Source organism: Eleutherodactylus coqui, chromosome 1 (genome assembly GCF_035609145.1).
Source record: "Eleutherodactylus coqui strain aEleCoq1 chromosome 1, aEleCoq1.hap1, whole genome shotgun sequence".
NCBI classification, from domain to species: domain Eukaryota; kingdom Metazoa; phylum Chordata; class Amphibia; order Anura; family Eleutherodactylidae; genus Eleutherodactylus; species Eleutherodactylus coqui.
This window is the reverse complement of record NC_089837.1, coordinates 72,781,789-72,795,376: the sequence shown is the minus strand read 5'-3', so window position 1 is coordinate 72,795,376 and position 13,588 is coordinate 72,781,789. Positions and strand designations below refer to the sequence as shown.

At 41.5% G+C, this 13,588-nt stretch overlaps 1 protein-coding gene across 5 annotated transcripts in view; it reads left to right on the top strand.

The window, feature by feature from the left end:
• LPIN1 (lipin 1) overlaps nucleotides 1-13,241 on the top strand; it is a 173,813-nt gene extending 160,572 nt beyond the window's left edge. For 4 of the 5 annotated variants that reach the window (XM_066597150.1, XM_066597120.1, XM_066597130.1 and 1 more), the window contains exons 18-20: nucleotides 2,080-2,194; nucleotides 4,970-5,073; nucleotides 7,509-13,241. In XM_066597150.1, the coding sequence (XP_066453247.1) occupies nucleotides 2,080-2,194; nucleotides 4,970-5,073; nucleotides 7,509-7,668 (379 nt within the window). In that variant the 3' untranslated portion in view covers nucleotides 7,669-13,241. Of the gene's footprint in view, nucleotides 1-2,079; nucleotides 2,195-4,969; nucleotides 5,078-7,508 lie in introns of those variants that run through there. The other variant, XM_066597159.1, reaches the window with a different exon arrangement.
• The last annotated feature ends 347 nt before the right edge of the window (nucleotides 13,242-13,588 follow it).

The window sequence follows — 13,588 nt, the reverse complement described above, 5'->3', positions numbered from 1 at the left end:
CTCAAATGACTAACACAAAACCGACGTTTTCCAACCTATTTTCCACATTGACCTGATTTTTGCTTTAGTGATGTTAAGGTGATATGAAAGAGCTGTGGTGTGACAAAACAAGCATAGCATTAAAGTGAATGGGAAAGAGCTGAAGCAACATTCAAGGCCACCGATGAGTGGATGTCATTGCGCTTCTTCTGGCACACTGGGGCTCTAGTGAAGAGCTGATTGATGGGAGTGCTGGTTGTCAGACCTGCACTGATCTGCTATTGATGGCCTACTGTATCCTGAGAATAGGTCATCAACCGTATAATGCTGGAAAACTCATAAGTAAATGGAAATATATGGTCTTTTGTATGTAGGCGTGTAATGGCACTGGGCAACATCTGAGCTGTACACAGCCATAACATTCTCCCATACAAATAAATGGAACATTATCACAATAGGTTTCTGATTTCATATGTATACTCCACTGCTTGCCATATTAATGCTTGCTATATTACCAAAGTTTCGTATTTATCGACTATAAGACACACCCAGGTTTAGGCAACAGAAAATAAGATAAAAACATATTATTAAATTAAAACTTCCCTGGTGGCCTAAAGTAGTTGAGGGTTTAGTTTCAAGTGGACCCTGATAGCCACTGTGACCTCTATAGTAATCTTACCTCTCTTGGTGGCCTCAGTAGTTATAATGCCCCACCGCACAGTCCTAGTAATAGTAGTGGTCTGCCATAGTTGCAGTAGGAAATGTGGCCCCCAGTAGTAATAGTACCCCTTGAAGTAATAGTGGCCCAAGTGGTCACCGTAGTTAATAGTGCCCCCAGCAGTAATAGTGACTTCTAGTGGTCCTGGTATTAATAGTGCCCCTAGTAGTAATAATACCCCTTGTACCTCTGGCTGGACAGCAAGCCTAGCAGGAAGCACTTTACCTTCACTCCACAGCTCTGGTCGCAGCCACCTCTGATCATCAGAGACTTAGACTCCTGAACTCTGCCCCATCCCAGCATCTACATTACTGCATGTTCTGCATGCAGCGCAAATGCCAGGGAATAATAGTCAGTGTTCACAGTCTATAATGATCATTGGCGGCTGGACCTGAGCTTTGGAGAGAGATAAAGTACTTCCTGATAGTCCTAATGCTCATTTACAGTGCAAAAATGCTGTGCCTGATCATTATACAAGTGGTAATAAGGGTCTGGTGCTGCCAGACCCTCCTGACATTGGACCAAAGCGCACACACATTTCTAGCAAGATTTTTATTTTTATTTTGCTAAAATGCGCATCTTGTAGTCCAAAAAATAGATATATTTCCCTAATACCAATGCTTCTAGGAGAGAATACCATATCAGCATAATGCAATTCAGAACAAAAACTTTATATAGCGGCTTTGCCGAGTGTTTTAGCTAGGCCTATGCAATCTGCACAAAAAACCTGGAGGTCAGCAGAATGTGAAGTTTTTTTTAGGTTGCAGTTTGCAGTAACAGAAACACATGCCTCAACAATCAAACACATTTAATATCTGAATAAAATTGCACAACCGTTTATACTAACCACGTACAAATGCAAGATTCTAAGCACCAATTTTGATCAAAGCATGTGAGCCCATCCGCCACTTATTGAAGAGGTTCTAAGCTCTAAAAGAAACTTCTCTTTGGGCCAAAGGCTTCCAATGCACTGGATACCTGGCTATATACTTTCAATAAGCTGCCTGGGACAAATGAGTTAATAGTAGGATGAATATATGTCCTAAGAGCCAGCTATATAGCTTTCCCCGAGTCCACTGGAGGCCTTTGGCCCAAAAAGAACTGTCTTTTAGAGCTGTGTACCCGTCCAATAAGATTTGCCTGGACGTGGCAGATGGATCCAAATGCTGTCATCAAATAATGGGCTTAGAATCTTGCATTTTTATACAGTTTGAATATATTTGCACAACTGTTGTTTGTACTGATCCTAAATGTGTGAGAGTGCTGAAGCATGTCTTTCTGTTACTGTAATTGCTGCAGCCATGATTTACGTGCACCTTCACATTTAATTTAGGTGCTGGAAGTCATCATTGTCCTTTTTTTTTGTTTTCTTTTCATTATAGGGAAGTGATAGAAAAGAAGCCGGAGAAATTCAAGATTGAATGCTTGACAGATATTAAAAATCTGTTTCACCCGAACACCGAGCCCTTCTACGCTGCATTTGGTAATCGGCCTACAGTAAGTGCGGAACATTTACAATTAAGCAATGAAAATAATGTAGTTTGTCGTTGTGTCAAAGAAAATCTAAATAAAACAAAGAGTTATAATAATGAAGGAAAAAAATAGCAAACCTTAAAAGAATACAAATAACTTAAAGGAGTTGCCAGGTTATAAACTATTGATGGCATACCCTTACAATAGGCCATCAATATTAGATTGCAGGAGGTTTGTTGTCCAGGATGACTAGTGATCGGCCTTTTACTGGGCTGATATGCTTCATGCAATGAGCTGATTTGTGCAAGAAGCGGACAGCTCCATTCTCACTGCAGTGGTAAGGCTTGGTATTACAGGCAAAGTTCCAATGCGCTTCAATAGCAAACAAAAAAATCTAATCGTATACATATCAGGTATCCACTTTAGTTGCAACAACCTGCACTTCTAATTTACATGGCTCAGAGACTGATGTGAAAAAACAAAAAGAAAAAAATCTCTATAAATGAAATACCATTATACTGTATAAATTGTAACTATAACAGAACTCTACCCCTAGAAGTAAAAAACAGGACTTCACCAACAATGTCACTGCAAAAATAAAGTTATGACCTTCTCAAATGGAAATAAAAAAGAATGTCCTGTGTCCTGACATTTGCCTTACCCTTAAAGGGGGGATATCATTACAAAAAAAATAATTCTACCAGTTGGGCATGAGATAAAACAAAAAAAGTTGGCATACTCACCAGTTTTCTACTCCCTAGATGAATGGCTCACGCGGCCCCATCCCCAGCACAGACGTCCACCAGAAGTCAGTTGACCACTGCGGACAATTAAAGGCTGCAGCTTTATCATACCGAACTCCTGGCATCATGGCGCTCAGGATGTGAGCGCTGATGCCATGCCCAGACTTTTTTTTTTTGTAATGACGCAACCCCTTTAAAGAGGACCTGGCACCTCTCCTGAGATGCCTTATAATAAACACTTTTATTCCTCATAAGCGCTCAGTCAGATGAGCGGATATATCCACGTTTTTTCGCACGGAAAAAAAAATGCACTGCATGTGTGGGCGAAAATCCACACCTGCCAAGGATAGGACATATGGGTGGCAATGGACGTGGTCATGTGGATTCTTTCTTGCACATGCGGTGCGTTTTTTTCGCACGCGGAAAACCGCGCGTATATCTGCTCGTCTGACTGAGCCCTTAAATAACTATTTTGGAGGTTTTTTTTAAGGAATACTTCATTGTACAGTTCCCAAGTTATTCTTCCTGGAAATGTATAAATAAATTGACAACTGGGCTTTACCTTTCTTCTTGTCAGTAGGGTGTGTCTGACGCTCTCCAGTGAGTGCTTACATTGTCACAGAGTGTAAGGACACACCATAGTAACAAGGAGAGTGCTAAATGCTCTGTTAACAATTTATTAATAATTTCCAGGAAGAATAATAGAGTGAATTTATAACATGGGATTCTAATAAAAAAAAAACTCCAGCCTTGTTCTGGGGGAATAGAAGCAGTTCATTGGGCCACTTTATTGTCCTGTTCACTCAGTGCCATTTTCTGCCATTGATTTGTACACTCTGTTGCCCGGATGTGCTTGTGGATTAGCAATGGGACTACTTCTTGGACGGTTGCCCGGATATGGTATCTGTGTCAAGAAGCAACAGATCACTAATTTTTATTTAAAAAAAACAAAACAAATTCATACATTTGTCCTTTTTCCATTCAATGGAACTATGCAATTTTAGGTGCAGATTCCATGGCAAAATCAACCGTGTGAATAGGGCCTTAATCCTTTGCAATCCAGTTTTAGATTCAGTGTTTCCTAGGGGGCTTTCTCTTTCTGCCGTAATACAATGGCGCTATCTGCTGGCCAAAGCCAGTACTGTGGAATGTGACATGCTGGAGAGGCCCCCGACAACGGAGCGGCCAGTAATCTACAGTAAGAATACCCTGCCGGACGTCTTCCGACATTGGAGTTGTACAGCCTTCAATCCGAATGTCTTTAGACGTCAGACAGTGGATTGGAAAGGGTTAATAGAATGGGGAACGAGCGGCATGTGTTTCCTGAGAGCTAATCAATGAATGGCCAACCATGTAACAAATAGACTAGCTAGGACCCAAATAAAGGATCCCCCTCCTATTCCGTACTCCGGTGCACAGAGAAGGGCTGCTCCTCTATATCACAACTTTCTTATCCTTTTATCTGAAGTTGTACATTTTTGATCTTTTTGTTTTCTTACCGAGTTCAGTAAAGTATGATTCGGCTCTGGGTTTCTTTCTACACGTACAACGCTTAATCTTGGACCGTTTGCTTAGCTCAGCACCATGGGGCCGTTCCCTGTAAGGCAATGAAGCAGCATTTCTAATGTGAAGTCACGAGCCCATGCGCATGTTAAATATTTGATGTATCCACCTCGTATAAAATGCCGTGACATCCACGCAGCTTATCGCTCCCCGCGGTAACAAGATCTGGGTTTTGGCAGGATTAGATCTCGCTGAATAGGACGGAGATTAAAACACTTGTATTAATCCAATAAGATGCGTCTGTGAATTTATGGCGGCGTCCAAATAAAATCCAAGCACTTGCGCACACTTAGAGAATATTTATGGAGTTCTACACGGAACCTTTTTATTGGACTTTTTCTCATTCTGTGTTTTTATCTGCTTACACAGAGGACTTCTCTTTATGACATGATAAATCAATTGAAATGCTCTGAACTTGCTGGAGTTGATGCCATTATTGCTCCGTAAACCTGCCAGGACCGTAAACTAATATGCGATTTTATGATTTACACAGGATGTTTATTCATATAAGCAAGTGGGAGTTTCTTTAAACAGAATATTTACGGTTAATCCCAAAGGAGAACTCATTCAGGAGCACGCGAAGACCAACATATCCTCGTGAGTATCTGTTCTGTTGTAACTTAGCAAAGTAGAAGACTGCAATGCATTAAAAAAAGGTTGCGCTGAGGTCGAACGCCATATTTGTGGAGGTCCTACACCAATCTGAGACCTACAAATGTGGTGTGAAAAGTGGGTGGAGTTTCAGAGCTCCTTGATCAAACTTTTCCAAAACTTTACACACTGGGCAAAAGTGATTGGCAGTCCTGAGAATAATAATGTAGGTAGAGTTTTATAGTTTATTTGTTTTTGGCACATTAGCTCGAATGACAAACTGGATATGTAAAATGCTACTGACTGACTTTCTTTAACCCCTTCAGTGGCAGGCCTATTTTTACCATGTCAGCGTAGCAAGCCCCAGATATTATCCTGAGGTAATTCGAAGGGGCAAACGTGTACAGTGGCACAATAACTGTGTCCTGGCCAGCATTTCAGCACTAGAGCTGTCCACGGAAATCTTCCGGGGTTTAACTGCATGGTCAGTGCAGCAAGCCCCAGAGATTTTCCAGGCGTGCCACTAAAGGGCTTAAAGTTCATGGGGGTGCTGACTTCAGGGATGTCATTCTTCCACACAATCTGCAGCAAAAAAAATGCAATGTGAACAATACTCTTAGATTTTGTTCACATCTGCGTCGTAGGGGAATGCAGATGTGAACAAGAGGAGTTAAAGGTTCCATCGCAGATCCATCCCTAAAATCCAATATATAATAGAGCAGCATGCTGTGCTATTAGGTCCATGGAAATGCTGGAGGGCTTGATGGAAGGTGGATGGACTACCTTAAAGTCAGAAGAGTCCATTTAGTTCCACTATAGGATGGATTCGATTTCTGCAGGGATTATGTTTTTCTGCTTTCGTGATGGAGCAAGACCACAGAAAATCAAATGTAGATATGAGCAGAGCTTTCCATCGAACTACTAATTAAATCACATATGTTCCCTTTACATTTTTTTTTTTAATGTATTGTGTTTTTGTTTTTTTTCAGCAATCTTGTTAAAATGTTCTCTATAAATCTTCACACACTAAATGATATAAAAATAGGTTTGGTCTGAGATTTAATCCATTGTCATAATACTTTTGGATTGTGTCAATGCAAAACAAAAATAGTAGAAATCTAATTAGCACATAAATTGATTAATCACTTTCCCATTTTCTGAAGTAGCTTTCTTCCGTAATTACCTTCCGCTCAGCGCTACCGTTAATTATATAATGATACATTCCTCTGAAAAATATGCACAGTTTAATATAACAAGCTCATCTCTAGTAACGTACTTAAAGCGACCCTCTGGTTTTGGGACAAAATTGTATCCTAGGACCAGAACGGAAGGGAAGTATATTACCTGCAGTTGTTCTCTGCCGCTCGTCTGATCTGCTGATTTCAGGTCCTATATTCGGCTCTTCAAGATAGCCGATACAATCTTCCGACTACCTAATCCCCATAGTGCAGTAGTAGTGTTTGACTGCTATACCTGCACTGTGATTGGCCAGTGCTGACATGACAGCACTAGCCAATCAGAGAGTAGTGCATAGTGTGTAATTGACTGACTAAATTAAAAAATTGTGGCCGCCATCTTGGATGGCCAAAAAGCAGGACCGGAATCTATGAATTAGATGGACTACAGGGAAGACCATCCAATCTCAGGATAAAATTTTGCCCCAGGACTGGAGGGCTCAATATGACTTTATTGTGTTTAACCTTTTATAAGATTTCGACTCTGGATTTCGTCAGCTGTGGGATTATATTTACTAGATTGACAGTAATGGAATTGATCATATGATACAGAGCTTAATATTTAGCCAAAAACACGTTAGCAAAACAGTGGTAACTTGCTGTACTTTGCGGCCAGGCAGCATGCTATCACTAGGTGTACAGGCATCTGGTTTTGGGAGAAAATTCTGTCCCACGACAGGAGGTGAAGGGAGGTATATTACCCTCACTTGTTCTCTTCTGCCTCTCCAATGGCTGGTTTAAGGCTTTGTTTTCACGCTTAACATTTCTAACTACCTAATGCACACTGTGTAGTGCTCTGATTGGCTAGTGTTGATCACATGAGCAGCTCTGACCAATCGGAGAGCAGTTATGCTGCATTGGTAGTCTAACACTACCAATACACCAATTAGATAGTCTGAAAATTGTCGGACATATTGGATGCCTGAAATCCGGAACCAGAACCAGTGGATTGAAGGCATAGTAGAGAAGAACTCCAGGTAATATATTCCCCTCTTCCTCCAGTCCAAACCAGAGGGTCGTCTTAGATTTCCAAGGCCTTTAAGGTTAATCAAAATGACTTGTATTACTTGATAATATTAGTACTTTAGTCTAGAATATTTGCAATACTCTGTGTTCCTGGATACCTACTGTAGGAGATGCTTGGCCTTGGCCCTATATACAGCCCTCATCTTTTTGACACTCTTCGTACAATTCTTTTCTTTTCAGCTACGTTCGACTCTGTGAGGTGGTGGATCACGTCTTCCCGTTGCTAAAAAGAAGCCATTCCTCGGATTTTCCTTGCTCAGACACTTATAGTAATTTCACATATTGGAGAGAACCTTTACTCCCATTTGAAAACCAAGATATACACCCTACAGCTTCTTAAGGAAAAAAACGTTTCAACATCTGCTACATTTCGACGTCCTGAACTTTATTGGCTGCACGAGCCGGGTGGGAAAATAATTATTTTGACTTGATCTATTCCAGCTGGGATTGCTTCTTCAGGTTTTCAGGAGGTTTCTATAGACTTACGTTCTTCAAGGAAAAGTATTGATTGACCTGAGTAATATGCGCTTTCGTCCTATATGGTTGGAGGGCTGTATGCCGTACTGTAATACAAGCGTACACCCCCCCACTCCTAACACACAAGGCTTCTTTGGCATCAAGTGCCAACTTAGAAAAGAATCTAGGCTATGAAATCCTGCAATGTGAAGAAAGAGGCTATTAAAATCATCCGGCCATTGTTTTTTTTTCCACCGTTATCTCTGTAGTTCATTAGGTGGAAGGACAAGCTTATTTATAATGCATGGCCACCATCAGACTGACGTCCTTTGGTATGAAGCTCATGTTAAAGTGCTTTCTTTTGTGCCCATAAAACAATTTATCGGGTTACAACTTTGAACTATACTTTTTAAATAGTTCAGTTAACCCTTCTATATCCATAGGGTTAAATGTCTATATTGTGAGTCAATGCCGCTTAATTAAGTATAATTCAAATGGAGGCATGGCCTATGGCAATGAAATTTAATTCAAAGCATGAGTCTAGTTGCTTGCTATAGGCAATGCCACCTGTGGTTTACTTAACTGAGGCCAACTGTTGCTCTTAAAGGGCCCTACTGCACTACTTAGGCCTCAGCAACATCGAAGCACAGGATCTGTCCATAGACTGAAATTAAAGGGATATTCCGGCCACAAAAATAAAGCCTCCGCTATAAATGGAATAGGTGATGGTGCTAAGATCAGTAGGGGTCCAACTGCTAAGATCCACTCTAAATGCTAAAATTGGAGTGCCTGGTTCTGCGTTCCCCTTCCCTGCAACATCATTGTAACAGAGTACGCCAAATCCACTGCTGCTCCACTCAATCTCTTCACTGCTTTGAAACAGAGCTACCTGCAGCCCTTCCAGGAATAAGCTGACTAGAGGGGCTTACCTGGCTTTCCGGTGCTGTGTCACATGCCGTACAGACCCATGGGCGTTGCAACGGTGGAAGGTTTTGTAAGGACACTCTGCTACAAATATGTTGCTTCATCCTTAACATGGTGGAGAGGTACCAATCGCAAAGTACCAATAGGTTCCTATGGCAGCCGGAAGCCTGACAAAGGCCTCCATGTCTGCCATGTAACTCAGCCTACTAGACCCTGCCTCCCATAGAGTCTTCTAACAGGCTGATGTCATAGACATTGTAGAATGCACTATATAAGTAGGTAAGTGTACTATCCTTGAGATAAAACAATCGAATCTTCAAGTCCCCCTTGGTGGATAAAAAATAGCTTAAAAAAGTTAAAGGAAAAAAAATACATTTTTCCCCCATATCTATTTGTTTTAAATGCATAAAATACCCCCCAAATTTAAAAAAAAAAAACGACACACACAAATTTACCATGTTTGTATCGGCCAAAACAATGAAAATATTTTGCTATTTATCCTTCATTGTGAACGCCGTAAAAACAATTTTAAAAAGTAAATACTTTTAATTGGGCTAAAGTAGTAAAAAAAATGTTTTTAAAAAATCTATATAACCTTGGTATAGCAGTAATCGTGCTGATCCAGATTAGAAAATCATGTTATTGTAAGTGCTGTAAAAACAAAACCCCAAAACAATGACAACATTTCTAGACCTTTTTTCCATCTCCCTCTCGCCCCACCCCCCCAACAAAAAAATTAATTAAAGTTATATGACACCAAATTGGTACCATTAAAATTTACAACTCCACCTCTTCTCTTCCCTCTATCCCCCTTCCAAAGAAAATACCCCATATGGCTATACAACGATTAAAATTGTTTGGTACTTAAGGCATAAAATAGGCTGGTCACGAAAGGGGTGAATTAAATCAAAAAGTTTAATTCAAATGGAAACCGTTCGGTAACAATTCAGAATAATTTTGGGGTGGTGTTGGTCTCAGAAACTGGTGGGAACAGCCTTTTGCTCTGCCAGCTTCTTAGGCAGACTGCACCCCCTACTTTTAGACTAATGTAGCCCACAGTGCAGTGCTTTGTCATTGCCCCTTCTACGTGTGCCAGCCTAAGCTTAGCTTTTCCCGATCCAAAAATTCTCCGCTCTAGCACTCAACTGCGTCATCAATGGGGCACCAGCTAAGTTTCCTCTTCCAATTCCTGAGACTCCCGTCTCTGACCTAATTTAAAGAGACCTCTTACAAAATAACCTATTGCCAGTAGAAGCATATAAAAGAACAGAAATAACAATATGGGTCCACTCTATTACAGCTTCTGGGGAGGAAAGCAGATTGAGGTCTACCATTCTAGCTGTTAGTGGGAGTTCCGGCTGTTGGAAGCCCACTGATCAACATTCATCACCTATCCAGCGGACCTACAAATCCGTAATCAACATAAATGATGATATTTTTGTGGCCCGCACGTATTGCACATACAGGTCCATGTTGCACGCAAATAAGCACTTAAGAAGGTCAAGGACGTGTTTCATTTGGTTAATCACCTCCCATCCAGTGCCGCATGTATGAACATATGGTTACCACATTATACAAAGCAAGACCGCCATTAAATGCCCCTACGGTAATAGGGGACAATAAGGCATGTCGGTATACAGGGTATATCAGTGGATTGGTAACACTTTGACTCAACTTCAATTAACTTCAAGCCATTACTTCTACTAAAGCTGCATCATGGCGCCGTTCATGAGAATGGATCACACCAAATGGATGTTATGAGGAAAAAAAAGACGGGACGAACTGCCGGCAGCTTCTGCCTTAGTAAATCCGATACAGCGGCCTCCAGATGTGATAGACACTTACCTCACTGGCCCATCGGTCAGCTCTTCTCAGAACCATGCGATACCAAACCTTCAGCTTGAGGATTTGATAATCCACTAAGTTTTCTACTAACCTTGCCCGCACTGTAGCCGGATGGCATCGCTCATCTATCACTACCTAGAGATATATAGAATTTGCAGGATTCCATAGGACCCTCGTGGAATGTTATGTGGACTATTTATTCTTTCTATGAAAGAAAACCCTTGGGCCGCTTACATAGTAATGCTGGTTTCTGTTAAAAAAATGGATTTTTTTCGCCTGTATACTCATATCTATTTTTTTATAGTGTAATTGCGGAGAGGATGTATTGGGGTGCAACCAGTGTTGTGTTTGCATTGTGTCAGAATATGAATAACGGGGGAGGATGTGACGGTATATATTATTACTGGATGTTTTGATGCACTTAATGTTTGATATGTACTCTGTATTATAGCACAAAGCTAAGAAACTTTTTGTGTCTTACGGATAGATTTGAAGATAGCTCGTATACGTGAGAGCTCATTGGGCCCCGCTGTAGTGGGCCTTATTGTCCATAGCAATCAGTCACAATGCAACTTTCATTTTCCCCAGAGTTATTTAAAGGGGTTGTTCAGGTTAGAAAAATATGTCTGCTTTCTTCCAGATGCAACCCCACCCTTATCTGTAGGGTTGTCTGGTATTGCAGCTCAACTCCCATTCACTTCAATGGAGCGGAGTTGCCCCCCTTTCATGGGCAAGGGTGCCGCTGTGTTTGGAAGAACTCAGACATGTTTTTCTAAGCCTAGACAAGCCTTTTAAGTTATAAAAGCTGAGATCTGATTGGTTGCTATGGACAACAAGGCCATTTTGTCAAGACCGTTTTGAAAAATGGAGCCCAATTAAATTTGTTTGTTACCATAATACTAAAACAAAATCTGATTATGAGGAGTATTGAGAAATGTGATATAATTTTATATTCTAGAATTAACAAGCCTTAGGTGTGCTCGGCTTGCAAATTTGTACAGCCTGCAGGTGTCCATGATGTTATTACAGATTAGTGTATGGGTTTGAGAGAATGGTTATGGCTTCATGAGATTAAGACAGCCATCCAAGATAATATTGCATCAAGACACCTTCAGACTTCATATTAAAGAAGTATAATATATGGATATGTAGATGTAGAAGGGCTAAACATGTCATTTAACTTTTGAGAATACTGTACGCCCTCTAATAACTCACTGAGTAAGGCTGGCCATACACATTACTTGTAGCTTGGCCAAATCTGCCGATTTTTCACTCGTACCAGTCAGTCATCTAATGTATATGGTTGCCTCCTGACTCTACCCTGATGGCAGATATCAAAGAAGATGAGGAGTACAACTACCCAATCCTTTTGTTCTTAGGACATAGGCTGTTGCCAGAAGAGTCTTCGCGTCTTTTCCCACTCTCTTCATTCTGCACGCTCAGCCGAGCATGCATGTCTATGGGGTCGGGAGAGAGAGCATAGCTGTAGGTTGAGCGAGTGTATAACCAACAGGTATTTAAAATCTATGGGCAGCCTAAGGCCTGATGCATATGACATTATGAAGAAGTACAGGGAGTTTTGGTGGCACCATAATATGGAGCTATAGCCACTGCAGGTGGTGGTGTATGCATTCTCCACGTGGCGCCGTATTGTAGGGTTGCCATCTTTGACACCAAAAAGTACTGGGCCAATGTAAAAGGGGCATGGGTTTTCAAATGTAAAATGTTACCCTCATTATTCTAGTGGCCCTCTATAGTAATAGTGCCCCCAGCAGTAATAGTGCATCCCCTTGGTAGCCCTAATAGTAATAGTGCCCCTGTTAGTGGCCCCAATAGTATTAGTGGTCCCTAATCATCCCGGAGTAATAACCTTGGCAGCAAGTAGTTTACTTACTGGTCCGGCTGCTGTATACAGAGAGCCTGCTTCTTCCCTTGGCATCTGTGTTCCTGTACGTACAATACGCAGTGCAGCTGTGGGGGGACGAAGAACGGTCTCTGCATACAGCAGCCACATTCGGCCAGACCGGACTTGCTTCAGTGAGTAAACTACCAGCCATACACCTTGTGGTACTGACAGCACTACTAGATGTCATAGGGAAATCGCAAATGGGATGGACAATTCCTACGCTTGAGTTCCAGATTACATGGATGGTAGTGCAGGAATCGTGTGGTGTGTTTCAATGGAATGCTTAATGAAAGTTTTCGGGCCCCACTTTTGTGATTTTATTTATTTTTTTGTTGTGTTTTGCCACTGTACTCAGAAACACCGAGAGATTGCTATGTTTCAAATCGTGAATTGAAAGTAATGGGGACTTAGAGTGATATCCCAAAAATTATTCTTCCACCATTGAGGAGATCGCAATTGGCTAATATATGATATTTGAGGATCAATTGTAATGTATGGACTCTGGTGCCACCAATTTAACCCATTAGTGAGTCATTTAAATGTTTAAGACCAGATCTTCATCAATGTAGCCAAGGTCATTTGTAATCAGTGGACTGTTCAATGCAAGAAAAACTGCAATGGTCTTTGACCATTATAACGACGGCTCTCTGTAAACAGTGAAGGTAAATCTATGGTGGCATTTAAAAATCGAGTATCGAAGGAAAACAAGTCGAAGGGTATGCATACTTTTACAGCTAGAGATGAGCGAGTATACTCGCTAAGGCACATTACTCGAGCGAGTAGTGCCTTAGCCGAGTATCTCCCCGCTCGTCTCTAAAGATTCGGGGGGCGGGGAGCGGCGGGGGAGAGCGGGGAGGAACGGAGGGGAGATCTCTCTCTCCCCCTCTCCCCCCCCCCCCCGATCTCCGTCGCAACTCAACTGTCACCCGCGTCGGCCCCCGAATCTTTAGAGACGAGCGGGGAGATACTCGGCTAAGGCACTACTCGCTCGAGTAATGTGCCTTAGCGAGTAGACTCGCTCGTCTCTATTTACAGCCAATTTTTTTTTTTTAATTGCCCTAATGCACTGAAAATAGCAAAAATGAAGGAACTTTGCAAACAGTCTTGATCCATAATAGCCTGTGTTTAC